Here is a 26,131-nt window from a genome sequence, read left to right as displayed (position 1 = left end):
GAAAGTGGACCAGAAAAAGTTTCAAGTGATAAAATGGAATACCTGAAGAAGATGATAGATAACCTGTTCCTGCAAATCCGTATAAATTTAGTATTACCTTGGAGGAAACGTGGACTAAAATATCTTTCCATGCATCTTCTAGGTACTTTATGAGCCTCTGATTTTGTTAGTAGAGATGGAGCATGCATCATTAAACAAAGATTTCAGAGTACTTTTGAGCTTTTATTGAAGCTGAAGTAGAATTTGCCTTTTTTAGCGCCCATGAAAAGTAGCTGTTGCATCACTGCCTGAAAGCAAGCACACTGTAAAACACATAGATTCTCTTACCTTCAAGGTGCCAAATCCTCTTATACAATAGATATGTAAAGTGGCAGGTTTTATAAAATCGAGAATGTATTTATACAGAAAGTACTTTCCTCAACTAAAACGCCCCCAAACCTAACAACTATAGTCAAGTTTATTCTAGCACACTTATTCCATATTTCTAGTTTTACTTGGTTTTACACTAGGCCTATTTTTTTAATAGCAATTTAAATTTTTTAAATGGAAAAAATTACCATCAACCAGTTTAAAATGGAAAAGGCGAAGTCCATACTTAACAGCTCAACTTACCAAAAAGAGACAAACGAGTGACTACTCCATTTGTTGTATTTTAGCAATAAAAGCTGTTGAACAGCAGATGGAATGGGAAGCGCTACTCTATTGTATGATACTGGGGTCTTAGAAAAGATTCTTTAATGTTCAGGCATGATTTACCTTTGGTATGTCCATGCTAACTGTGTCCAGTTACTTCTCCATCTGTGCCTAGAAACATGTTTCAGGGGTATCCACTCCCTGATTTTCCCATGAATTGAAGTGAGGCATTGTGTTGTATTCCATAACTCAAGGGCTTAGACATGGAGTAAGAGCTGGAGCCTATATACAGCCAGAGAAGAGGTTCCTTGATGGGTAGACAAGCATGAGCCACATTGTATAAACCTCTGAGAAGTACTGATATGCCCTGTTCTGGTCAGAGATGTTTGTTTCTGGAGAAGAAGCTTTACTGTGTTTTCTGAATGAGAGAAAATAGCATGTACATGAATGAGCCTGGTCACAAAGGGAATGTGAATTCAAAAGTAATTACAGGCTCTTATTTCCTGTCAGTAAACAGAGGGCTAGGGAGGGTGTGTTGTGTATTATTTTTCTGCTTTCCAGTCTACTTGTCTCAAAAAAAAGAATTTCCTCCACTCATTGTAACATGAGAATTCTCTTTTCACCAGGGTTGCTGCTAAAGGCTGGGAAGGAAAATATGATTTTACCATGAGAATCACTAGAAACAGCTGAAACCCTGTCCTTTATTAAAAGCATGTGGCTGTTTTGGGCAATTCATAGGGTCATAGAATAGTTTGGGTAGGAAGGCACCTTAAAGATCATCTAGTTCCAACCCCCCTGCCTTGGACAGGGACACTTTCCACGAGACCAAGTTGCTCAAAGCCCCATCCAACCTGGCCTTGAAAACTTCCAGGAATGGGAAATCCACAACTTCCTTGGGCAACATATGCCAGTGACTCACCACCCTCACAGTAAAGAATTTCTTTCTTGTATCTAAACTAAACCTGCCCTGTTTCAGTTTAAAGCCATTCCTCCTTGTCCTATCACTACATGCCCATGTCCCTTTTTCATAAGCTCCTTTTAAGTACTAAAATTAGCCAGCACTCTTGTATTAATAAGCTGTTTCCAAAATTTGTAGTGGTTCAGTAGGTACACATGTAATGTTTATACATAGCTGCAAAAGCAAGTGAATGTATCAGCATAATGTCTCTTCAAGGTGCGGAAGTATTCTTCTTCTTCTGTCTGTTCAGAATAGAGGTACAATGAATAAGCCACCTACAAGAGGTTACCAAAGACTGTTAGTGACCTGGAAGTAAACTTCAGATCTGTTTGGCACAGTACTATATCACAAATTTTTAATTTTTTCCAAAATACACCAAGCTATAAAATACTTACCTACTAAATTTAATAACTGTAAAAGAATTAAAATACAGTAAGTGGAACTAGGATTTTTGGTGCCAATTTGGGCTCCAGATATTGTCTAGAAATGCTAGATTTTCATAAAAGAAAATCTGCATTGGGAAGAAAATGTTGTAAGGAGTGTTTGTAAGGAATTATAGGAAAAGCAGTCTTGGAAAAAAGGTTTGGTTTTACTACAGGGAATTTCACTTTTAGATTTAATGGAAGGTAGAGTGAAAGACAGAGAGTAACCATCTTTGAGATAGTCCTACAGTCTTAATAGCAGTCTGCTGCATGGATGAACAAGGTGCTTCTGAAAAAACTACACAGAAAGGAAGAGTACAAAAGGCAGAAGCACTGACAGGTGACCCAGAAGGAATTCAGAGATACAGTCATACAGGACTGGGGTCAGTAAAGCCAAAGCCCATCTGGAGCAGAATCTAGCAAGGGATGTGAAGGCCAACAAGAAGCTCTATAGGTACATCAGCAGAAGAGGGAAGACTAGGGCAAACTGCTGAATGAGTTAGGGGACTCATTAATCAGGGACGTGGAAAAAGCCAAGATACTCAGTCTTGGTCTTTGCTGTTCAGACCAGCCTTCTGCAATTCGAGGTGCCCAAAAGCAGTGGGAGGTGGAAGGCGAAGAAGGATCAAGTTTGGGAACACTTAAACTGCATTAACACAAGTACCTTGGCCCAAAACTGAGTATCTTGGGCTACATCTCCAGGTCCTAAGGGAACTGCTCAATGGCACTGCAGGGCTATTCTCCATTACCTTTGCAAGATAACTGGGGGAGGCTCTTGAGAACTGAAAGAAAGCAAATATCACTCATGTTCAGATAAAGCAAGAAGAAAGTCCTGTGGAAGTACAGACCAGCCTGCCTCACCTCGGTCCCTTGGAAGGTGATGTAGCAAGAAGTCTTGTGATCAGTGGCACAGGTCAGTCACTACTGTGTACCCCTCAGGTTGTTAGTGAGGACAGTGCTGTGTAACATCTCCATTAATGGGCAGGATGATAATGCAGAGTGTATATGGACAATACAAACTGAGGAGAAGTGGAGTGGCTGATACAGCAGATGGCTGTGCTGCCATACAGGGAGGGACAGGCTGGAGAAAGGGGCCAACAGAAACTTCATGAAGTTAACAAAAGCAACATCCTGCATCTGGGAAGGAAGAATCCCATCCCACTGTACCAGTGTACAGGCTGAGGGCTGACTGGTTGGAAAGCAGTGTGACAGCTTGGCAGAGAAGGGCCATGGGGCAATGAAGGCCAACTCTGTGCTGGGCTGCATTAGGAGGAGTATTGCCAGCAGGTCAAGGGAGATGACCCTCCACTCAGCTCTGGCGAGGCCACACGTGGAGTGCTGCATGCAGTTCTGGGCAGCTCAAGAGAGACATGGACATGCTGGAAAGAGTACAGTGACAGGCCATGAAGATGATTAAAGACTGGAGCATCTTTGATATGGCGGGAGTTTGAGAGAGCTGCGACTGCTTATCGTGGAGAACAGAAGGCTGAGGGGGATCATATGAATATGTACAAATATCTGAGGAGTGTGAAGAGAACAACCAGATGCAGTGGTGCTCAGTGAGAGGCCAAGAGGCAATGGGCACAAATTGAAATACAGAAAATACCCTTTAAGCACAAGAAAAAAAATATTTTTTACTTTTTTATTTTCCTTTGTATTTTAAGGGTGATCAAACACTCAAACAGGTTGCCTAGGGAATTTGTGGAGTCTCCATCCTTGGATATACCCCAAATACTACTGGATATAGGTAGCCGTGGCTGAACTGCTCTAGGTGACTGCTTTGTGAGGTGGGCTGGACTAGATGGATCTCCTAAGATCCGTTCCAACCTCAACTGTTCTGTGATTCTGCAACAACTATGCTCCTTAATTGTGAATATATTTAATCTGAACCTACAGTACCAGTATGAGTTACATATTACAAGTATTTAAAATTTCTCTGTTATTCCTTGTCTCAAAATGCAGTTTTTTGTCCTGCAGCTTTGTTTACAGTTCTGTGCTTTTCAACGTTCTTTCCTGTAATTCTGATCTATAAGGATAGGGATTGGGAAGTTTTCTTTAGCTCCATTTTTATTACTTCTGAAGTCCCCATCTTTCAAAAAGCCATTTATGAACATTTTTGATTAAAATGAAATGCCACCTCTAGTAAGATGCTCAATAAAACACTAAGAAATCACAGCCAGACTCATGTGGAGGAGAATAAAAAAGGTATTTTTTTCAGTGTGGAGATCGTAGAACACACAGTAACTGATTTGCCTCAGGTCACGCATAAAACCTGCAGTCAAGCTGGGAATAGATTTCCAGCCTCTGGAATAGCCGTCCTATATTTCTGCTTCCTCTAAATAGTTTTGATGATAATCAAAAGGATTTTTCACTGTCTGTAAACAGTTAGTTCTTCTAAGTGCTTGTTGCTGTACATTCTTTTGCTGTACATGTTTTTTTTTTCTGTGTTGGGTATTTCACTAGTATAATTTTACTGTCATCATTCAAATTAGATTTCCAGCCTTCTCACTTAAAGATGAATTTTTTGGTAGTGGGAAATACATTAATATTTGTCTCTATATAGGTGAGAGATCCTTACATTTGAGTTATTATGGAATTAAAGGTTTTATTGACTTAGCTATTCTTGAAGTAGAGTATTAAGCTAAGACTGTTACTGGGAAAATACTAGAAATATAATTCAAAGCATGATTAATTTGTGTCCAGGATTTTATTTGCCATACAGTAAACCAAAATTAGGGCCAGTATAGACTTCCGATGTAGTGCAGCCACTGAATTAGATTAAAGCATGTGGTCTCTGTATCTGTGGAAATCAGAAACACTATAAGAATTCAGGAATGCTTAGATATTCTGTTAACAAATTTCCCTGTTTCTAATTCTAAATATATGAGGATTTTGCAGATCACAGGGCTGTAGCATCCATGAAACTTGTGTCAATTTGTCTCAATAGACTTGAGTATTGAGTAAAATACCAACTGCAATGACCAATCACTGTCTAACAGTGACTGGTCATTTAGAAAAGGTTAAGGATGGGATGGTATTTTTACATTTGTCATCAAAATCAGTTAGACTTAGTTGCTTTAAATCTCTCTAGTCAGAGCATGTGTAATTTAAGCACAACAACTATTGAAGCTCCAAATGGTAGCTGTGAAATACTGCTCTAAGTTAGCTGAGCTGTGTAATAACACCAAGACTCTTAAATCTTGGGCACCAAGTCACAGTCCTGTGAAGTGTTTTATCCTTTTTCAGTGTATTGCAGTTGTTTCATGCCCTGATTAATGAGAACAGAGAGTGAGATCAACATGTTGTACATGAATGGAAATTAAGAGTTTAAATCCTTGAACTGCAGATAAAGTTTCTTCTCCGTACATACAATCTAATATCGATTTATATCCAAAATAGGGGTTTTGTTTCTTTGTTTATTTTTTCTAGTGTAATGTTTTATCCTAATATGGAAATATGTTATTCATTTTTGATAAGTGCTACAACCTCTATTTTTAAATCAATCTGCCAGTTGAACTTGACCTTGCTACAAAGGTCAATCATTATTATGACAATTTATCTGCAATTTCATATTTACTTCATGTCTTACTACATTAGTATATATTCCAATTACAGGAAGCTAAAAACTTTTTTTTTATTATGTATTTTAACAATAGTAATGCAAAATCTGTTTCCTCAGCATAGGATGGGAGGGAACATGAAGGGAGAATGAGGTTGAGGAAGAAGTGCACTGCATAAGCTGTATAATTGCATTTATTTGTACTACAGTTTCAGTTACACTAGAGTCCATCCACATGTGGACTATAAGAATAACTTTGGAAAAACATATTATTTATTATCACACAGAAATGGTTATGCTTAATCACAGGTTGTGGTGGGGAGTGTGTGGGGGCGTGTGGCTGGTTTTCATTCTGAGATATTGGAAAACTGTTTTCTCAAATCTAGATAGTCTGGTTTGTTTCTTTAATGGGACAGGGATAATTGTTATCAGCCATGACAGACTGAGCACATGCAACTTGCTACATTTTGTGATTTCTCTGTCACTAATGTAACCTGTAGGATCTGTTAACAGCAGCAGCCTGGGGTGTCTCAGTTGAGGCAAGCATGGTGCTTTAGGTACCCCATGATACAGCTCCACTGAGCTACCATTTCTTGATAGTACTTCTTTTTCTTAAGGTTTTCTTGAAATTAAAGCAATGTTCATATCGGTTTTCAACTTTATTTTGACGACTTTGGCTGTATAAATTCATAGGTTCTTTGTTTGGTTTTAATTTTCAGATGTTAGGCTCCTTTCATTATGGACAGGAATCTTCAATAAAAATGTGATCTTGTGCTGAGCAGCTGATGAAGTTTTTATTCTTGGTAGTTAAAAATCTATTTTTATTTTGGCATAACTAATGAAAAATCTGTCAGCGTAAGTGACAATAGTGGAAGCTGCTATACAGAGATTGTCAAGAAAATCACAAGCTTGGAGTTCCTGAGTCATAATTTTAATAAAAATCAAGTGTTTGATTGTCACATTTTTAATAATAAAAATAATTCTTGATCCACTGAACACATAGAATATTTTAAGGGGCTATGAGTTAATATGAACTGTGAGACTTTACCTTGTAACATAGTGAAGACACTGTCTGCCTAAAGCCATACCTGTGCAGACTGTGAAAATGTACCAAACTGTTCACAACACTAAAAAGAAGAGAGTAGGTTTTATTTCCATACTCAGCTTCGCAAAGTCACAGGAATAGAAAGTATCACAGGAGGGAGTTGAACAATATTAAATAAATAGTATCATAGTATTCTCTCTCTCTCTCTTTTTCTTTTTTTTTCTGTAATGGCCTGGTCTGTCAACAATCCAAATACTAGTTGTTTTGGTAAATGAGAGTGTAGGCCCACTTACAAATACAAACATCAGACTTGAAAGCAAAAGAGATGCTGTCAACATAGCAGGAAAAATTCAACTTTTGCAGTTTTTTGCTGGGTTATGAAATTGATCCACTTTAAACAGTGGAATAGAAAGGCTGTTCAGGAGCAGCACATGAATCTGGTGGCAGTCCATTCCCCTGGTACTTCCCCATGGCAAATTAAAGGAACCACATACAGATATGGCGTTCTTGAATTTGTATATGCCTTTTTTTGTACTTGCTGTCTGCCTCTACCATTTCTTGTGACAGCAAGCTTCATGAAATCACCACCTGCTATGTAAAGATGTACTGCTTTTTATCTTTGTTAAGCTGATCTCAATATAGTTTCATCACATTCCTCCTATTATAATATTGCAGGCTTTGGTGAGCAATAGTTCTGCAGTTACCTTACTCTTCATTAATGCTTTTTTAATCATTGATCATATTACCCCCTTGGTCTTCTACTCTTCAAACTGAAGAGTTCCAGCTGGTTTTAGTCTCTTGTAAGATAGCTGCTGTTCTGTGAATTATTTGTGTTGCACTTCTCTGTACCTTCTCTTAACCCTATTTCTTGAGTTGGAAAGATCAGAACTGTCTGGTACAACACTGTTATATAGCAGCAAAATTATATTATCTGTCTTGGTTTTGTTACTTTTCTTAGTGACAACCAAAATTTTCTGGCATTTTTGGCTGTAGTTGAGCTTGGAGAGCTGTGAATTGTGGCCCCCAGATCTCTTCTTCACTCAAAGTTGGTGTGAGAATGTTAGTGAGGTTTGTGAGGTTTAGATCTTTTCCCTGAAGCAACTTTCAGTTCACGACATGCCCCTTTTCCCAATTCAATTCTAACAAAATTTCTTCAGCATTCTTTGGCGGGAAACCTTGCCAAAGATCTACAGGATCTTTATTTACCCATGTGCTTTCCTCTACATTTTCTGAACTCACGGTAGGAAGCAGGACAGTATTTTCCTTTACAAAAGCAGTGTTGTCTTTTTCCTGCCAGATATGTATGGGCTCAGCAATATTCTTTTGTATGGACTCTACTGTCTTACTAGGAGTATATGTTAGTATCAGTGGTCCTTTCAGGACCTCCAAGGCTCTCAGTGTGGTGTCATCTGGTTCACATGACTTAGAGATTTGACTGGTCTAGTACTTCCTGTACATGCCCTTCATGTCGACGAAGCTGTTCTGATGTTACAGAGAACATTCTGTGTGAGATACCATCTCATCATCTTCATTGGTAAAGACAGATGCCAAGAATTTGAAGAGCTTCTTTGCTGTGATCTTATCCTTGAGTATCCTTTTTGTACCCCTGTTGGAAAATGATCCTGCCAACTTGCTAGCTATCTTTCATCTTTTAAGTATTTATGAACATTTTAGTCTCAGCATGAGCATCTGTTGTAAGGTGATCTTCAAATTCTTCTTCACCCTCTTAATTTCCTGTTTGCATTTGACTGCACTGTTTTATGGTCTTTCCTGTTACCATTTTCATCCTCCTCACTTTCAGAAATTTCCTCATGTTGTTTTTCTCACTCTCCTGACACATTTTGAGCAGAATGTCCACTTATATACATGAAAAGGGACACAGGGAAGAGCTTTATCTTTAATCATTCAGTGTTTTAGTTTGCAGTTGCCAATAATGGGTCCATAATCAGTTTACTGTTTTCTAAATTCAGAATATTTTATCCTTTCTTTGTGTCTTTCAAGCAGCAGCAAAAGTAGATAATTTGTCTTTTGCAGAAATGTGGGACTTTATAGTGAATTAGATATAAGGCAAGTTGGTTGCCTTTGAAATGAAAACTGTTAGTTTTGAATTTTCAAGTGTTATATACTGGATATTTTAAAATCTGCTGATATGTTAGCTCTCATTTTTAGTAATCAGAATACCCACAAATCCATTTTTTTTGTCATGTAGATTTTGGAGATGTAGAGTTGCATTCAACATTCTTCCATAATTGAACACATATGTACACTTTCTTAATTTTATGAAAAGTTACTTTTATAATTAGATTTCTTCAGGAAAATATGCCACTGTGGAGCACTGTGATGTTGTGATTGTAACATTGTCAATCATTTTTCTTTATTAATGGCTAAAGTAGTAAAGATTGTTAGTAATTTTATAATAGTTATTCTATTCTATTCTGCTCTCTTCTAATTATAGTCCCATCCTTCTAGAGGGACCTTGTATTAGTAGATGATACAAAATGCGGTATGGGGAGTTTAGAGATTTTGGCAAGCTGATGAGAGGTGATTCTGTAAAAAGTGAGAAGTAGAGTGGGATTGTGGGATCTGCACTTCTTTTTTCTCCTAAATTACAATAGGAATGTAGTTAATATAATTGGAGTGATTATTGCTTATGCTTCAGATTTAATGTCCAACTGAGATTAATTATAAAAAGGTTTCTCAGAACAGTGAGATCTTGGAGCACTGTCTTAATTGCCACTGAGAGAAGAAAAGGAACTGATTGCTTTCTTAAGGTGTAGTTGTAGCCTGATCAATGCTTTTGAATATGACCTTTTGAATATGTTTGTAGGCGATAATGTGGACCCAAATTCAACAATCTGAGAAGTCCCCTCCAATCCCAAATTACTGGAAGTGCTGTAACTTGGTTATAGACTTGGGAGAGCATTATTAACAGATTACCTTATGACTCAATTGGCAGATGGAATTTTCAACTTCACTTTAAAGTCTAAATAAAGTTAATTAAGGATATTTGGCTAAAGCTTTGTGCTCAATTTTATGCCTGCAGCCATGGAATTGTCTGCTTAAGATGTCCAAACTCAGCTCAATATAGTTATTGGTGGTAAAATGTAAACTTCAGATGTATACTTCTTGAAGTGCTTAACTTCTTGGGTAATACCAGTCTAGTATTTTTTGAAAATTTTGATAAAAAAATAAATTCTGTAGAGCCTGCATGGTTATTTACTGCCAGCTTTAGGAAGTTAATTTTAAATGGCTGATTTGCAAAATAGATTTGATTTTGAAGTTATTGGTTTGATATTAGGGATATTAGTGTTTAATGGACGAGTAGAAATAGAAAATGGTTTATATAGGCATGAAAATGGCATGAAAGAGTTAACTTAATTCTTTAGCGAGTAATAGTGCAAGGTTTGGGGTGATTTATGTTCTTGGAACAGAGTTTATAATACCAGAAAGTATTCAGCATAATATATGTTCTGTGTATCCTAATACACATAGTGTGTTTTAGGGAATGTGGATTTCCTTCCATTTTGGAAATTCTTCCAGTAAGTCAGCACCTGCCATGAATGAGGAGTACCGATTCCTTGGAACTGCATTTCTCTGGTCTTAACATCTTCTGACCCTTAATAAACACACAAGTCATCTATTCCCATCCCATGTGATGAGCTTCTGAAATCTCAGAGAGTGATGTGAAGCACAGGTGCTGCATGGCTACAATAGGCAGCATTGAATAAGCACTTGTATTCACTAACTGATTAAATCTATTTATATAATGTAAAGCTATCTTATCTTAGAGTCTGGTCAGAAAATTGTGAACTGTCTTAAGATGGTGCATGGTGAGCTAGAGCTAGAGCAAGAGGGCTGACTGAATGCACTGGTCCAGATTGCTGGCACATGAAGCAAACTGTGATAAATCTGAACTTTCAGCTGTGATGTTTGATCTGAGAGGGTTGCTTTTTTGAGAGCATTTATTCAATAGCTTTGTGATCGTTGGACCATATTCTTAGTTAGTGACGTTAGGACTATCTAAATGAAGGGTGCAATCTGTGTACATAACAGGAACGTTTCTCGTTTCAAGGAAATGGTAGGAACATTAAAGTGCTTTCTGCTTTTTCAGTGTTTTCATTATTTAATGCAAGGCATTAAAGTTACAGAGAACGTGACATCTGATAACGGAAGAAGATGTTTATGAGCTTTGGGTCAGGTCTTGGTTAAGTTTCTAAAAGATGTTTGATAACTTCAAATGATATTTATATCACATTGTCTGGAAATTGTATTATAAGACTCTCATTACATTATTTCACTAAAAATTGGAAATATTCTGAAAATAGTAATTTTGGAATATAATATAAAAATGTACTTGCTTTTTCTCATACCTTTTGTGTGCTTCAAAACTGAAGAAAATCTATTTTGAGACTTGTTCAATTAGTATGCTGTGTCATGTCATTTTGTCTGATTAAGTGGAGAATTTCTGTAATTGGTTGGATGAATCCCACACACTGGTGAAAGCAGCATACACATTTAAAGTATACTAATATGTCTCTTACTCATTTCAAAAATGGGCTTTATATAAGCAGGGTTCAGTCTGCAGTGGAAAGATTAGGATCGGCGAATCATTTTTTGCCTAAAAATATTTGCATGGTAAAAATATCCCTAACTGTCACTGTTCTCGCACTTCCCATACAATAATTATCTGTAATGGTAAGCTGATTTCATGCTGAAGGCTGTAGTTCAGCAATACACTTGAAGTCATGCATGACTTGCATAATACTGGGTCGTTCCCTCTGTTTAAAAGGTGTAATTCATGTGCTTGAGTCAGACACACATTTAAGTACCTTGTTGAATTATTGGCTATGTGGAAATTGTTTTTCTCCTCAATATAATTGAATTTGGAACGGGAAATTACCTTCTGTACATGCCTTTAGCATTTTTTTTCTGAGTTGTGCCAACATCAGTTGTTGATCACTTCAATATTTGTGAGTTTGCTGCTATCCAGGCAATTGAATTATTTTGTATTCATCTTTATGTGCCTCTCAACTACCTTTTCCATTTACATTTAAAATTAGCATTTTGCCAACACTGTTATTGTTTAAAGAATAGCAATGCAAAATGTGGTTGTCCAGAGAATTAGTCTCAATTTAATGTGAATAAATACAAGTTTAAATGTTATATGAGGTGTAACATAAATTTTGAAAAGTGTAATTTTGATCTATATATGTAGCTATTTCTATATGTATTTACCTTGTCTTCTGTATTTTAATATTTTCCAGACAAGTATAAAAGAAGGATTACTACTGAAGCAAACCAGCTCTTTTCAAAGGTGGAAAAAGCGTTATTTCAAACTTCGAGGTCGTACACTTTATTATGCTAAGGATTCAAAGGTAATTGTATGTTGTTAGTATCTAATGCCATACACATGTAACTTAATTTTGTTTAGCTTTGTAAGTCCAATAATAACAATAATAAACAATGATTTGTTTGTGGTTGTTTTTTAAAAGAACTTCTGTATATAAGATGTAGTGTGTTAAATTAACCTTACTAAGGGATATTGGTGATTTCTGTTGTTTTTTTTAAAATGAACTTTATCACAGTAATTTTAACCTTTTTGGCTATTCAGACAAATAATAAACTCATTTTAAGGAGTTGGGGATTCTTTTGGGGGAATGGCTCTCAGAAAGTTAAAAAAGTAAAAACTGCATAATGCTTAGAAATTATCCCTCAAACTGAATTCTATTAAATCTTCTAGTCTGATGCCCATATTATTGTTGAAGGGATAAAAATAGTTATGTGAAACCAAGATAGGCTGATTTTCTGCCAAAACTGATATATAAGGGAAAAAGCTGTTTCCCATCAATTGAATTTTATTTGGTGGGAAAACTGGAGGTGAGCAGAGGGGAATACTTGTCTTTTTTTTTTGAAAGGCATTTCCTCCCTCCCCTCAAGGCCAGGACTGAGGCATTTTGGCTTGTTGGGCTGACTTAGATTGTGCTGTTCCATTGCAGTGGGTATTACTTTCCTTTACTCTGTGGGGTTGGAGCACCTCATGAGAGCTCTAGGTGAGGTGCTTCAGGTCTCTGTCATCTTCTATAGCCTGGCCTTCTCAATAAAACTCTTTCTAAGGCATAGAGATCTCTCTTTCTAGGACTACAGGACTGTAATTGCATGCTGCAAAGTTGTGTGTCTGTAATGAATCAAAAAAAGTATCATCATTCCAGTGAGTCCAGTGCTGAAGTTACCTCTGTTGTCTCACCTCTCTGCACTTGTTGCTACCACAAGCAGTCTATACAGAGAATAAACATGGCAGATAAGAGCTTTGAGAAGGGCAACATCAACACACAATATGATGCTGAGCTCTTTTGAAAATGTGAGCCTACACTGTTAGATGAGGAATATGGGCTATTTGCACACTCTGGGTCTATGTTCTTGCTGTTTTGGGAGCCATGGAACTGTTGGAGTGTGTCCGGAGAAGGGTCTTGAAGATGATCAGAGCACTGGAGCACCTCTCTTATGAAGACAGGCTGAAATAGCTGGGGTTATTCAGCCTGGAGAAGAGCAGGTCCTGGGCACCTCATAGCAGACTTCCAGTACCTACAGGGGCTACAAGAGAACTGGGACTTTTGAAAAGTGCATGTAGTGATAGGACAAGGGAGAATGGCTTTAAACTGAAAGAGGAGAGATTTGGATATTAGATTCAAGGAAAAAATTCTTGACAGTGAGGTTGGTGAGACACTGGAACAGGTTGCCCAGAGAAGGTGTGGATGCCCTATCCTTGCAACTGTTCAAGGCCAGGTTGGATGGGCCTTTGAGCAACCTGGACCATGGCAGGGGGGCTTGGAACTAGATGATCTTTAAGGTCCCTTCCAGCCAAAACCATTCTGTGATTCTGTAACAAAGATGAGAAGAGAAAGCGTTATGAGTAAGCAAGACTCATAACAATAAAGTGCAAATACTCTGTAAGGTTGAATCCAGACATGCTGGAACTCCCCCAACATGGATTCTCTCTCGCATGGCATGGAAGATGAAAAATATCATAGGGCTAAAAGAAGTATTTTTGTTCGTGTTCCCTTCTATGCTTCAAAACCCATCATGTGCATAACAGAACCTAATTAATACTTTGCCAGAGGCTGGGGTGTTTACAGTAGACATATATTTATCTTATTGGAACATCAAACAAAGGAGTGGAAGGGATCTCTTTAGGCCCTTGAGCTCCATTTTCTGGTATGGATACAGTATCATAGGTTTCTTCAGTAATTTAGAGTTCCATCCTAATACTGATGAATTAATTTATGTTTTACTAAGTGTGAATCTCATTCCTGTGACACCACATTTATGCTACACAGTAGAGACCCTAAAGCTGCATCTTTTTAAACAAACCCTTCTATTAAAAGAGATTTTACAATATAATTTTGGAGCCATTTTTCCATGCTCTCATGTACCCTTAGATAGCAGATAGGACTGTATTTAGGGACCACCTATGAAGGATATCAAATCATCAGTGTGTTCTATCTTTTTCACTGTGTTTTTTTTTTCTATTTTTATTTTCTAACTGGAATGCATACAATGGAATTAAAGCACATATTGTGAGCGTACCTGAAAGTGGACTCAGACTTAATTTAATGCTTCTATGTTCTTTACCATTCACAGTCTCTAATATTTGATGAAGTTGACCTGTCAGATGCAAGCGTAGCTGAATCGAGCACAAAAAATGTCAACAACAGCTTCACGGTATGGAACAATTTTAATACTGTTCTTGAAAGCTGTGGATAGACTGTTACTAAGAAAATCAAGAATCCTCTCAATTGCTTATTTTCCTCTATTTGGAAATAAAATGTCTTTTATTTGGAAATGGTATAATGTATGGAACAGTATCACATCAACTATAGAACATTTTATTTCAGTGATTTTTTTAGCAGAAGTGTCAGATAACAGTTACTTCAAAAGATGATGGTATAAGGAATTAAAAATACAGCAAGATTCAGTATTAGTACTTTTATAGTACTTACCAGTACAGCTTGGGTTTGTGATGTCATTTTTCTTTGAGGTGACATACTGAATTTAATCAAATGTAATTGTGTTTTTGTTTTAATTTCTTATCATAACGTTTTTGATTTTCCGTCATATTGAAGTGTATTTTATTTTTTTCATTGCCAATCAAAGCCCTGTGTATTTCGAAGTCATGTGGAAAAGCTGTCCTTACAGTCATGCCTTGATTCTGATACTGGTGTAAAAAAACATAGTGTTCATAAATTCCTGTTTCTGTAAGTTTACAGGTGTGTTTTACATTTATTGTTCAACTGCTTTGTTAGAACTAAGTGATAATGTCTGACAAAGTTGATTCTCAGGTAAGCTGATTCTGGAAAAGTAAATTTTTTAAACAAGAATTAGTTATGAAGAACACCATGGGTAAAGTTGACCTTCTGAAGGTCTTGACTTGTCCCACTGACTGCGATGGCATCCTTTTTCTCAACCTGCATATCCCATTGTTCTCTATTAAAGTGTTGATTTTCCATTTTCCTAAGAATTTCAATTCCACAGGTGGTCTATATTACTAGTCTTGGTTTTTCTTCTCCAAGGCAGTCAAACACAAGCCTCATGAAAGCTTTGTAGGTCTTCCTTATTCTAGTACCTCCCAGGCAGCTACTGAAGTAGTAAGAGCACTTCAAAGACGTGCTCATGTTGACCTGGACAGTCTGGCATGTTGTATAAATCTAAGCTTCTTTGCTGAACAAGAATGCAGTTAAAAAGAGTACTTTGACCCAAGGCCTCAGATCAGGTGGTGGCTGTGTAAGGTACCAGCTTGCTTTTGTAAAGGTTCTGTTGTCTAGAAGCTCTGTTCTTCAGAAATGTACCATGTTTGGGGGTTTTTCCCCTGTTCTCTTTTTCCTTGTACAATGTTTGGTGTTTTGGTATTGTTTATAATCCTTTAGACCCATTCAGTATCTCATTCTTCATCAAAAGTATGATTCTATTATCTAGACTTCTGGAGAAGACAGTAGTGAAAAAAGAAATCTCAGAGGCTACAGCTTTAACAGCTGACATTGTTTATTTTCATGTCCTGGGTAATTTAGGGCAAGCAGCGTTTTCTCTAAGGAGTCTACAAATTCATTTTGAAAAATTATTTGGATTTAAAGCTCTCCTGTATTGAAGAGTCATCTGATTTGACTGTGAAATATAGTAATAGTCGTCATCTTGCTTAATCTTTTGGTATCTTCCTTTGTGTTTGCCTAACCCAGTATCCCAGCAACACAGTTCCGTGAAGTACAACATCTCTGACCTCGCCTGCACTGGGTTGGAGTCGGGATTGGAAGTGAAGTGGGTGGTTAGTTTTCCAGCAATAGTGCTTATAAATAAAAAGAAACATTTCTTTTTGCTTTTTATTTTCTTCCATCTTAAAAAGATAATCTTTGCCTTTCTTAAAATTATGAGGGTTTTTTAATTTATGTTCTAGATGCTCTGTTAGCATTCTCTTTGTTAAAAAGCAAAAATTAAACCCTTAACTTTAGCCTTATCTAGTTAATGTCCTCCTCTTGTTTCTTTGTCCCAAGAGAGAATATTTTTAACACAAACTGATGTAGATGGAATATATACCAAATGACCATTTTTCCAGGAAAATACACCTTTAAATATTTATATTAAAATTATATTTTTTTTAACAAATCCTTTTTTCATGTCATTTAAGTCCTCCCACTCCCCTCTATTTCCTACCCCCAGCTTGTAGAAGTTACTGGTTTGCCCTCTTTTGCCCTTTCTAGTTTGTCTGTTTGGAGGCAGAGGGGTGCGTGTCAAGATTTTCCATACTCTTTTATGGATAAAACTCAAGCCCTAAAATTAGTCATAACACACAGATTTAAGGTTGAGTTTATTTGTAATGCACAAGTTTGCAGAATATTTTATGTAACTAAATATCACTGCTTATTCACCAGAATTACTTTTCCTTTCTTTCTGCAAACAAGTTGAGATTAAGGGGAAAGTTGAGGTAAATAAATATCTGCCGATTAAAATGAGGAGCTGGTAAACTTAGATCATCTGTTTAATTTTTTTCTTTATTGCTGATGATGTTACTTTTCAATGAACAATCAGCTCACTTCTAGCAATTAGCTTCTAGTGCACAATCTTGCACTGGAATGCCTCTTAAGAGATTATAAGTGTTTTGTAGTTCTGAGCATCCTCACCTAGAGGTTATTAAATAGAACAAAAGGTGTCCCTTGGCTTCCGAGTCTTTACATGACACTCAAGGCCAGATTCTTCGTAGTGCCTTGTTAGGTACCAGTCTCCCAAGTCTATGAGAAAAGAAAAAGGTAACTTTTAGCTTAAGTTTCTACCTCTGCCTTGTGTTTGATGACGAGGAACTGATGCACATTAACAACGAAAAGAAAATCTGTAGGTGTTAACCATGATGCCTTTCAGTTGTTGAGTCCACGTGATTCTATAAAATGCCCTGGGTTATTATAAATCTATCCTAGAATCTCAAGTTAAATGCACAGGCATCATGTGACAGCAGCTGTATTTAATCCATCCGAAGTCTTGTTTGAAACATTTAATTCAGTTATGGGTTTTTTGGTGGTAAATGTGATGGAAAATAATAATTTTATGGTAGAAATACTGACTTTGAGGCACTGCTTTGTACAGCTGGCTTTAGACATTTGATTTGGGTTAGGTCAACTTTTAGTGCATCTAAGAATTACCTAAAGCCACAGACACTCATTTTCTTACTGTATGTGTATTCAGAAAAGTGAAAATTCTGGCTAGATTAATTCTGTTATTTAATTGCATCTGAAAGTAAAAGAGGAAATAATTTCACTGTCATTCTGGAAGGTGCCCTCCAGGAATATGGTAATTAACATACTGTATGATACTCAGGATGGGGATTCAGCTTGCTCTGACTTCAGTGTGGGACTTGATGGGTTCATAGACTCCTAAATTTAGGTATCTAAGATAAGGTTAATAGCTCTTTAAAGCATATTTCTCTAATTGCTCAGTTCAGTTTACACTCCACTGATTAGTAACTAACTCTCCCTTAACTACAATAGGAGCTTTGTCATCCAGGGCACCTAAAATGTAGAACCTTGCTTTCAGCTTTCTGAATTAGGTGCTGAATCAAGGGCTTTTTGTTGAATATACATCTTCTGAAAGTTGTCATCTTGAGAGGGAGGAAGCTGCAGTAGGCAGATCTGCTGTCCTGGAAAACCTACTGTGATTCTTAGTAATTAGAAATTGACTGGAAAGGAGACTTTATATTCCAGCTCATAACACTGATTACTAGGATTCTGGATATGCTTGCAAAAATGTCTAATATAATAATTTTTGCTGATTTGTTGTTTTTAGCAATACTATAGACCATATAGAGTCCTAATTATTTATTGTATGGAAAAATAATTCTTTGGAGAAAACTCTTAATGTGCTGGGCTTTGATAAAGTATTCTTACCTAATGTTATGACACAAAGACAGCAGAAACCTATAAACCATTTGGCTTTTGCATTTTATATTTTTTATTATTTATCCTTCTGATTTGACTAATTTCCAAGGTAAATAATATTTGTAAATATTTTTCTATACTCTTTTCTATACTTGCTGTTCTCCCAGTTGTTATTCTGCAACATCATCTTGTGTGTGAAGTGACATGTTTGACAGTCACTGAAGCACAAGTCACAGACATTTGGGAATATTTTATAAATTAATGCTCATTTGCATTGCTTATGGATCCCATGTTTTGTCTGTTTTCTGCAGCAGCAGCATGTTATGCATTTTTGTTACCTCTATATTGATACTAAGATTCTTTTTCTACTAATTTGGAGCTGTCTGTAATACATAAATACTTTATCTACACTTCTGTTGTTTTTCTGTGGTGTATATTTCTTTGTTTTTACTGACACTGAACTTTTTCAAGTACTGTGTGCTTAATACCTTACTTGGCTCACTTTGAAGTGCCTTGGAGATCAAGGGGGAAAGTAAGTAATCAAAATTTTGTGCTGCCTGTAAATGAATATATATTGCTATACTGCAACTTTACATTCCTCTTCCAGTTTAAGAATTACACAACAAAATTTCATCAGAGAATAGCAAGGTGCTTATTATCTGTTAATCTTTTCTCATACTAAAAATTCCTGTTACCCTTCTTACTTTTTTACATCCCTTAACTTTTCATCTCATTGCATGATTGGGAATAAAAATACTGAGTCTTTTCAGTTCAGTGACTGAACTAAACACGATTATGGATCAGGCTGGTGTTTTAACTTTTTTCAACAGAAGTACTTAATTTAGTTCAAATTGATCCCTTTAATTAATCCCTTTACGGGTTAATTTTTTCTAAAGTATTTTTTCATATTATATTAAAAAAGACCCCCCCCCAAAAAATGTCATTTCATTAAAGTTAATCCCTGAATGTAATTTTTTTTACAAAACTTTAAAGTTTTTTTTCTCTAATTTCCACTTTTTTTGTGAGATTTACCAGTTTGCTTTGACCTGAAAGTAAAGGATTCTGCTTAATATGTTTTTACACAATCAGACAAACAAATCGGTATGCGTTTGTCTGTGCTTTTCTTGATATTCTGTAGATTTGGATCCATTTTGTAAAAACTAAACATTTGTATGCTGATTTTCCTTCGACCTGTTATTTTTAGATGGTTTTTTTATAGGTTAGTGAGGCCAAATAGTCTATTGAGGCAACTGTGCTTCAAGTGTGGTTAAAATTTATATTGTTTTCTTCTAGTTTATGTTGTTTTCTTCCAGACCTGATTACCGTATTTCCTATCCATATTTCTCAATGTAGCATATCCTATGTCTTGGCTGGGGATGTAAAGTTTATTGGCATATCATTTATGGGGCACCAGCTTAAAGGATAAAGTATCTCCGAATCCTCCTGTACAGCTGCTGTTTTTAATGGGAGGTTACCCAGTTGTACTGGAAACTCAATTCTTGCAATTCGTCAGAATTTCAAGTTGAGTATTTCAATGGTCCTGAAAGGTGTAATGCATTCTAGCAGTTTATTTCAGTCCTGCTGCTTCTGACATTCAGTTGGCTCTCCGCTTGTCATTGAGATTAGCTGCTTCTAATTGATTTTAGAGAATTAACTTTTAATATTCACTTTGGGCTTGGAAAACAGAACGTGTTGCCAGACTTTTGCAGTATGTTTCCCAGATAGTGTTAAATTCTCTTGACTTGAACATATTTTGCCTGCTTTCTTGCCACTCAGATTTTTTTGGAGTTGTTTGAGACTTTTCTTTAGGGACTACAAAAACTTCAGGGAATGTGAGAACTGCTTAACTTCCCCCAAGCCACATTAGGAGGAAATGAGAAGAGCATATTCCCAAAGGGGTTTAAAACCTTTAATCTTTGTGTTTAGGCACTCCAGTCTTCTGCCTTTTCAAATATCAGAGACAAAGACAGATATTCCTGAAACTGGGAATAATTATCCTAAAACTCAGGCTTTTTTTCCTTATTTAAATAACATCAATTTTCCTTATTTAAATAACATCAGTTTTATTACTTACTCTTGATTGACCTGAAGTTCAGGGTCTTGTATTTAAGTACAGAAAGCTTATGGATGCCAATGGAAGTATTTCTCTGCTGCTGTCTTACATGTTTACAAAATCCAATTTACTGCAGTTCTGTCCCAGTGGACATCAGGAGATGGTTTCTTCACTGATAACCTCAAGCCTGTTTTTTTTTCTAAGTGCCACTCACCTACGGGTTACTCGGAATTTTTCTGATCTTTCTGCTGCTTTTCTTTCACTGTCCTACTTAATTCTTTATTTTGGTGAAATCATCTCCCTACTCCTGTATTGGGACACCCCTGGGATTGTGGGCTTAGCAACCACCCTTTGGTTTGTTTCAGACTTGAGGTGGATTCCCCTGGTTTCAGTTATTGCTAAGCAAACTTTTTTCACTGCCTTGTTTGTCGCCTGGATAGATTAACCTTCCTGGTTTGCTCTGTAGCAATACTCTGGTGCACAGCTATCTGCAATTTTTTTTCTTTGTAAAAATCTATTTTGAGTAAGTGTCTATATATAGTCTCTGTTGATGTTCCCTTGAAGGGAGATATTCTTGCTTGACTTTTCCCTTTAATAAACCACAGGGACACAAAAGGAATGGATTTGTGTTTGGAAACATGTTTCTGGTTTTTATCCTTTGAATGTGCAATAATCTCCTGGGTTTGGGTATGCTTTGAAATTTCCTTTGCATTCCAGTTGCGTGTTGATGTTGTTAAGAGTATATATTGATGATAGTGGGAGTTCATTCACATTTGCAGATGTCTTGTCTTTAAGTACCTTCCTCTGTGAGCTAAATCCCACTCTGAGAGGCATTGTGTTTTAAATTTTGCCCTTAGATTTTCAGAAGGGTCAGTGCATGGCACTGTTTCCAGATGGGGGAATGGCATATCCAGACATTCTCCGTGCCCTGTTTGCAGTCTAGCGCAGCCTAACAGAGCCCGGGGTCTCTTGATATCTCCAGGAGGTAGGTTATGGCTGAAAAATGGTTCAAGTTTCTGTGCTGGCTTCATCAGCATGACTCAGCTTTGCATGGGTAGCTAACTCTTGGAACTGATATGGTTTTTCCCTAGTTGTGAACTATCTGCTGCTTCATACAGATCATGATTAGCCTTTAAGTGATGAAGGCTTTTTGATTCTCCCAGCCCTACCAATACTCAAACCACAGAAAGAGAAGGGAAGTGCTTTATATTTCATTTTGTTCAATTTTCCACTCAGGGTTGGTTTTTCTGTTTGTTTTTTTTTTTTTTTTCCAATATTCAGGCAGCTTAGAAACAAAACAAAAACTGAAATAGCAAATTAATATGCTGAGGAAAGGAAAAATTAGACAAAAGCAATTAGTGTGTGCTTGTGATGCACTTAGGGTTTTTTCCTCCATTTAGCACTTGCTCATTTTCCCTCCACCCTCTGATAGTGACAAAACAATGTAATGAACCTGAGAGCTCTTTGGGTAGCTTTGGGTGTGACTTTCAAATTTTAAGCTCCTTGTCTCTGACTTGATGCACTGACTCTCTTTCCCTAGAGTGTCTGTAGATGTTGAAACTTTAAGTTTCATTATGAAAAAGCAATAAAGCATTTCAGCTGTGAGGGTGAAATCCACAGATGAATCACTTGGGACTGATCCTATTACAAGAAAGCTGAACACTTTTCAGAAGAGGAAGACAAGAGGATGCTTAAAAATGTGACCACTCTGGACTATATTGTACATTTTTATTCTAGTTACATTTGCCTGGAGCTTGTTTTCTACAGATTTCATGCTTACCAGAAATTTTTTCAAAAATAGCTTGCAGAAGATTTCTGTTTTTCACTCATGAAGCGGTTGAGATGTGTGGAGAATAAACACTGAGGATTGCCAGATTTCCTTCTTCCTGCAGTTTTATACTTGACTTATTCTCTGGTGTTTCTTTCTGTTCTTGCTTTAAAAGTGATTAAAATACCTGGGGAAACCTTAGAAAGTATTCCTCACTGTAGTTCCTGTATACTAAATAATTTTATAAATAAAGTCACTGGTGTAAACTTTGACTAAATTTCCTGTTCCTAGTGAATAAGGATCCCTGGCTTCAGGCAGCTGGATCATGTTTAAACAGGCATCTGTTATTACAGACAAAAAAAATAGTCACTTGCTGTTTTATTTTGTGTACATTTGCACCTAATGCCATTAAATATATAACTAAGTGCTTTCCTGAAGCACAGAAGCCATCCTATCTGATAGATGTGTAATGAGCTGGTGAAGCCAAAGCTAAGGGCACAGCAGTGCTGAGTAATGGGCTTAACAAATCTTTATGTAAGGACTTTAAAGAAACATGCAGGCCTTGAACTATATATAGCAGTTTCCAGTTTACGTTTACAAGAATGGCTTATTGGTTTTGCTATATTTAAATGCTGAAATAAAACAAATTTCTAATTCTTCAATCCAAATTCATGGAACTTTCCTACCCTGCTTCTTGTAACTGTCTCTTTATAAAGTTATGCTTCTACAGGAATAATCCTTTTCTGTTAGAAGTTGGTTGACATTGAATATATGAGGTCAGATCTGGGAAACTGGATTTCTGACAAATCGACCTTTACTGGGTCTTTTGCAGTTCAAGGCTGTAACAGGATGTTACATGTTGTAACAGGATTACTTGCTTTACATGGATTCTCTTTTCACAGAATCATGGAGTAATTTGGGGCTTGGAAGGGACTTCTGAAGGTCATCTGGTCTACCCTCTCTGGAAGCAGGGCCACCTAGACCAGGCTGCCCATGACCATGTCTAGATAGCTTTTCAGTATCACCAAGCAAGGAGACTTCACAAATGCCTTGAGAAACCTGTGCCAGTGCTTAGTCACCCTCATTGTAAAACAGTGTTTCCTGATGTTCACAGAGAGCCTTCTGTCTTTCAGGTTGTGCCCATTGCCTCTTAACTTTTCACTGTGCACCACTGGAAAGAGCCTGGCTCTGTCCTCTGCACCTTCCCTTCAGGGATTTACATATGTAAGATCCCCCTGTGCCTTTCCTTCTTTAGGCTAAACAGTTCTAGCTCTCTCAGGCTCTCCTCACATGTCACATACTCCAGTTCCTTCATCATCCTTGTGGCTCTTCCCTGGACTACCTACAGTGTGTCCACGTATCTGTTGTACTGAGGAGCCCATAACTGAGCACGGCACTCCAGGTGAGGCCTCACCAGGGCTGAGTAGAGGGGCAGGTTCACCTCCCTGGAACTGCAGCCCAGAATACCAGTGGCCTACTTTGCTGCAAGGGCACGTAGCTGGCTTATGGTCAATTTGTTATGCAGCAGGACCACAGATCCTTTTCTGACAAGTTGCTTTCCAGCTGGTGTCCCCCAGGATACACTGATGCCTGGGGTTGTCCCTTCCCAGGGGCAGGACTTTGGACTTCTCCTTGTTGAACTTACTGAGTTTCCTGTCAGCTGCTTTCTCCAGCCTGTTGAAATCCCTGTGGATGGCAGTGTGACCCTTTGATGTATCAGCCACTCCTCCCCAATTTTCTGTCATCAGTAAACTTGCAGAGGGTATTCTCTATCACACCACCCAGATAATTGATGAAGATAAACAGTACTGGAGCTAGTCTTGACCTTTGGGGTATACTGCTAGTCACTGGCTTTCAACTAGACTTTGTGCCCTGATCACCACCCTCTGGGCCAAGCCATTTAAGCAATTTTCAACCCATCTCACAGTCTGCTCATCCAACCTATACTTCATCAGCCTCTCTGTGAGAATCTTAAGGGATAGTGCTGAAAACCTTACTGAAGGCAAGGTGGATGATAACCACAGGTTATCAGGTTGGTTAAGCATGACTTCCCCTTGGTGAATGAATCCATGCTTACTACTCCCAGTTACTTTCTTGTCCATATGCCCAATTGTATTCTGGAAGATGCTCCTTCATTTTTGTTAGATATGGTATAAGATAAGGCCACCTAAATTACCCAGGCTGGATTCTACTGCAGAATAAAGTCACAGTAGACCTTTTACCTTTTTCAGTGGAATAACCATTTTTGTCTTGCCTTCTATCTAAGCCCACTTGTTCTGGTATACTGGAGCAGGAGATGCTGTGTGGGACTAACCTTTTTGTTTCCCCTCGTAAGAGTTTTTACTGTGGGGGCCAAAACCACACATTAGTTCAATTATTGTGAGCTTGGCAACGGTGAAATAGGAGAAGGCCAGAAAAAAGAGGGAAGCAACATTTTAGTGGAGTAGACAGAGCTAATTGTTCTGATTATAAATTCTGCATTGTACTCAGGCAAATATAATAGCCATTTATTATTTGCCTTGCTTTTAAATCCTCCTCTCTCTGTGTAATTTATACTTTTGCCTGGCTTGACTCATCTTGAAAAATAATCGTGACAATTCACCATAAAGCACCAACTAACTACACCTTTGATGGTGACAGTACTGTTATAATTTATATAGTATCTGGAATCCAAGAAGTTATAAGTACTGTAGAAAGCTGTCCAACTGTTAGCACTGTGGTTTTTCAGACAACTTCTGGTAGGTACAGGAGCATCAATGATCCCAGCAGTCTACTGTGGTAGAGGTACATTTACTCAACATATTCGTATGGACCCACCTGCACAAGGGCAGGGGAATGGAGGGGCAGACAGAAAGCAAAGGAGGCATAACGTGTTATCCTAGTATTTGTCAGTACTGACTCAGCAATGTCTATAAGCATTTCTCTATAAGAGAAGTTACAAAGCATTTAATCTGTTATGTTCCTGTCCCAGGCATTGAATGCAGTCCCTAAGAAGAAAGTTGGGATGCTCTCCCATCCTTTCTTCATTATTTCCAGAAAGATATTTTAAAAGTATCTGTCCAAAGAACAGGAACCATTTCCTCACCCCTTTCAGATTCTAAGTGATGTTCGTTCCTACATTACTAATTTAATTCAAGATCAGCCATACAAAGTGCTATTAGTGTAATGCCTGATAATAGTTCAGAGCAGCTGAAGGTGCCTTAATGCAAATATCATGTTGCAGGAAGCAGAGTGCTTTACAATAGCTGCTTTGTCGCTGCTTAGATGTAGACCATTGTTTTCTTGATTGGCAAATACAGTGTCTGCATTTTTTAATTGGTAAAAGAAACCAGAAATGGAGCCACCAATCTTTGAAAACTGTATTTTCTTACATATTGCTGATAGTACAAAATATATTAAAAATTAGACAATAGGCTTTAATCGAACTCTCTATGATTTTATTTTACAGATCGTAAGTCTAAACTCATTCGGCTGAAGACATATAGAATGTTATTGGTAAAGTTATCCCCATTGTAAATAGAAAGTGCTTTCAAAATTACACTGAATTTGATGGCAATTTTATTTCCTTTGAAGATATTAAACTTGTTCAATTTACACTTGACCGTGTAAACTTCATCAAAGTGATTTCAAGATATATATATGTATATGAGTATGTGTATATTTTTAGAAGCCAAATTATTGTAGCATGTGTGAAAATCCCAGTTTATGGCAAGACCTATGTAGTGACAGACTGAACAGTGACCTCTTGTTGTCTCCTTCATTCCCCACTCAGAAAAAAGACCCCTAATTTTCTGAACAGAGCAGGAATGTTATTCCAGTAGTGGGACATTTTTCTTCCTATTCAGACCTTCTTTATTCCTTGGGGTGTTTTAGGACTTGTGGTGTTTGCCTTCAACTTTCAAGACTGTATATGCTCACTCTTTCCCAATATCTACTGCATTAAAAGTGTGTTTTATTCCCACTACCTCTGTTTTGTTACTTGCCAGTATACTGCAATATTTGCCTTTGGTAACTCTCTTTTCCAAAATCAGCAATGACTTCTTGGCTACTTGACAATGGTGAAAATTTTCAAAGTAACTTAATCATCTAAATTAAATCTGATTTATTTATTTATTTTAAGGCCTTTTGACTGTCTTCATCTTTCTTGATTTGTCTCCTGCTTTGTCAGCATGTGAACCATTAGCATTAGACTGAGGAGTTTTCTTATTCTTTTGTTACATCAGTGGTCTTCCAGTGGTTTCTGTAACACTTCCTTTGCATTGTGTTATACAATTTCTTCTTG

At 37.3% G+C, this 26,131-nt stretch overlaps 1 protein-coding gene across 3 annotated transcripts in view; it reads left to right on the top strand.

The window, feature by feature from the left end:
* DGKH (diacylglycerol kinase eta) overlaps positions 1-26,131 on the top strand; it is a 163,658-nt gene that overhangs the window by 70,360 nt on the left and 67,167 nt on the right. For 2 of the 3 annotated variants that reach the window (XM_051778672.1, XM_051778673.1), the window contains exons 3-4: positions 11,882-11,992; positions 14,256-14,336. In XM_051778672.1, coding sequence (XP_051634632.1) covers positions 11,882-11,992; positions 14,256-14,336 — 192 coding nt within the window. Of the gene's footprint in view, positions 1-11,881; positions 11,993-14,255; positions 14,337-26,131 lie in introns of those variants that run through there. The other variant, XM_051778674.1, reaches the window with a different exon arrangement.

Source organism: Manacus candei, unplaced genomic scaffold (genome assembly GCF_025592945.1).
Source record: "Manacus candei isolate 608988 ecotype Guabito, Panama unplaced genomic scaffold, ASM2559294v1 h1tg000014l, whole genome shotgun sequence".
Taxonomy (NCBI): domain Eukaryota; kingdom Metazoa; phylum Chordata; class Aves; order Passeriformes; family Pipridae; genus Manacus; species Manacus candei.
This window is presented reverse-complemented; position numbering and strand designations above follow the sequence as displayed.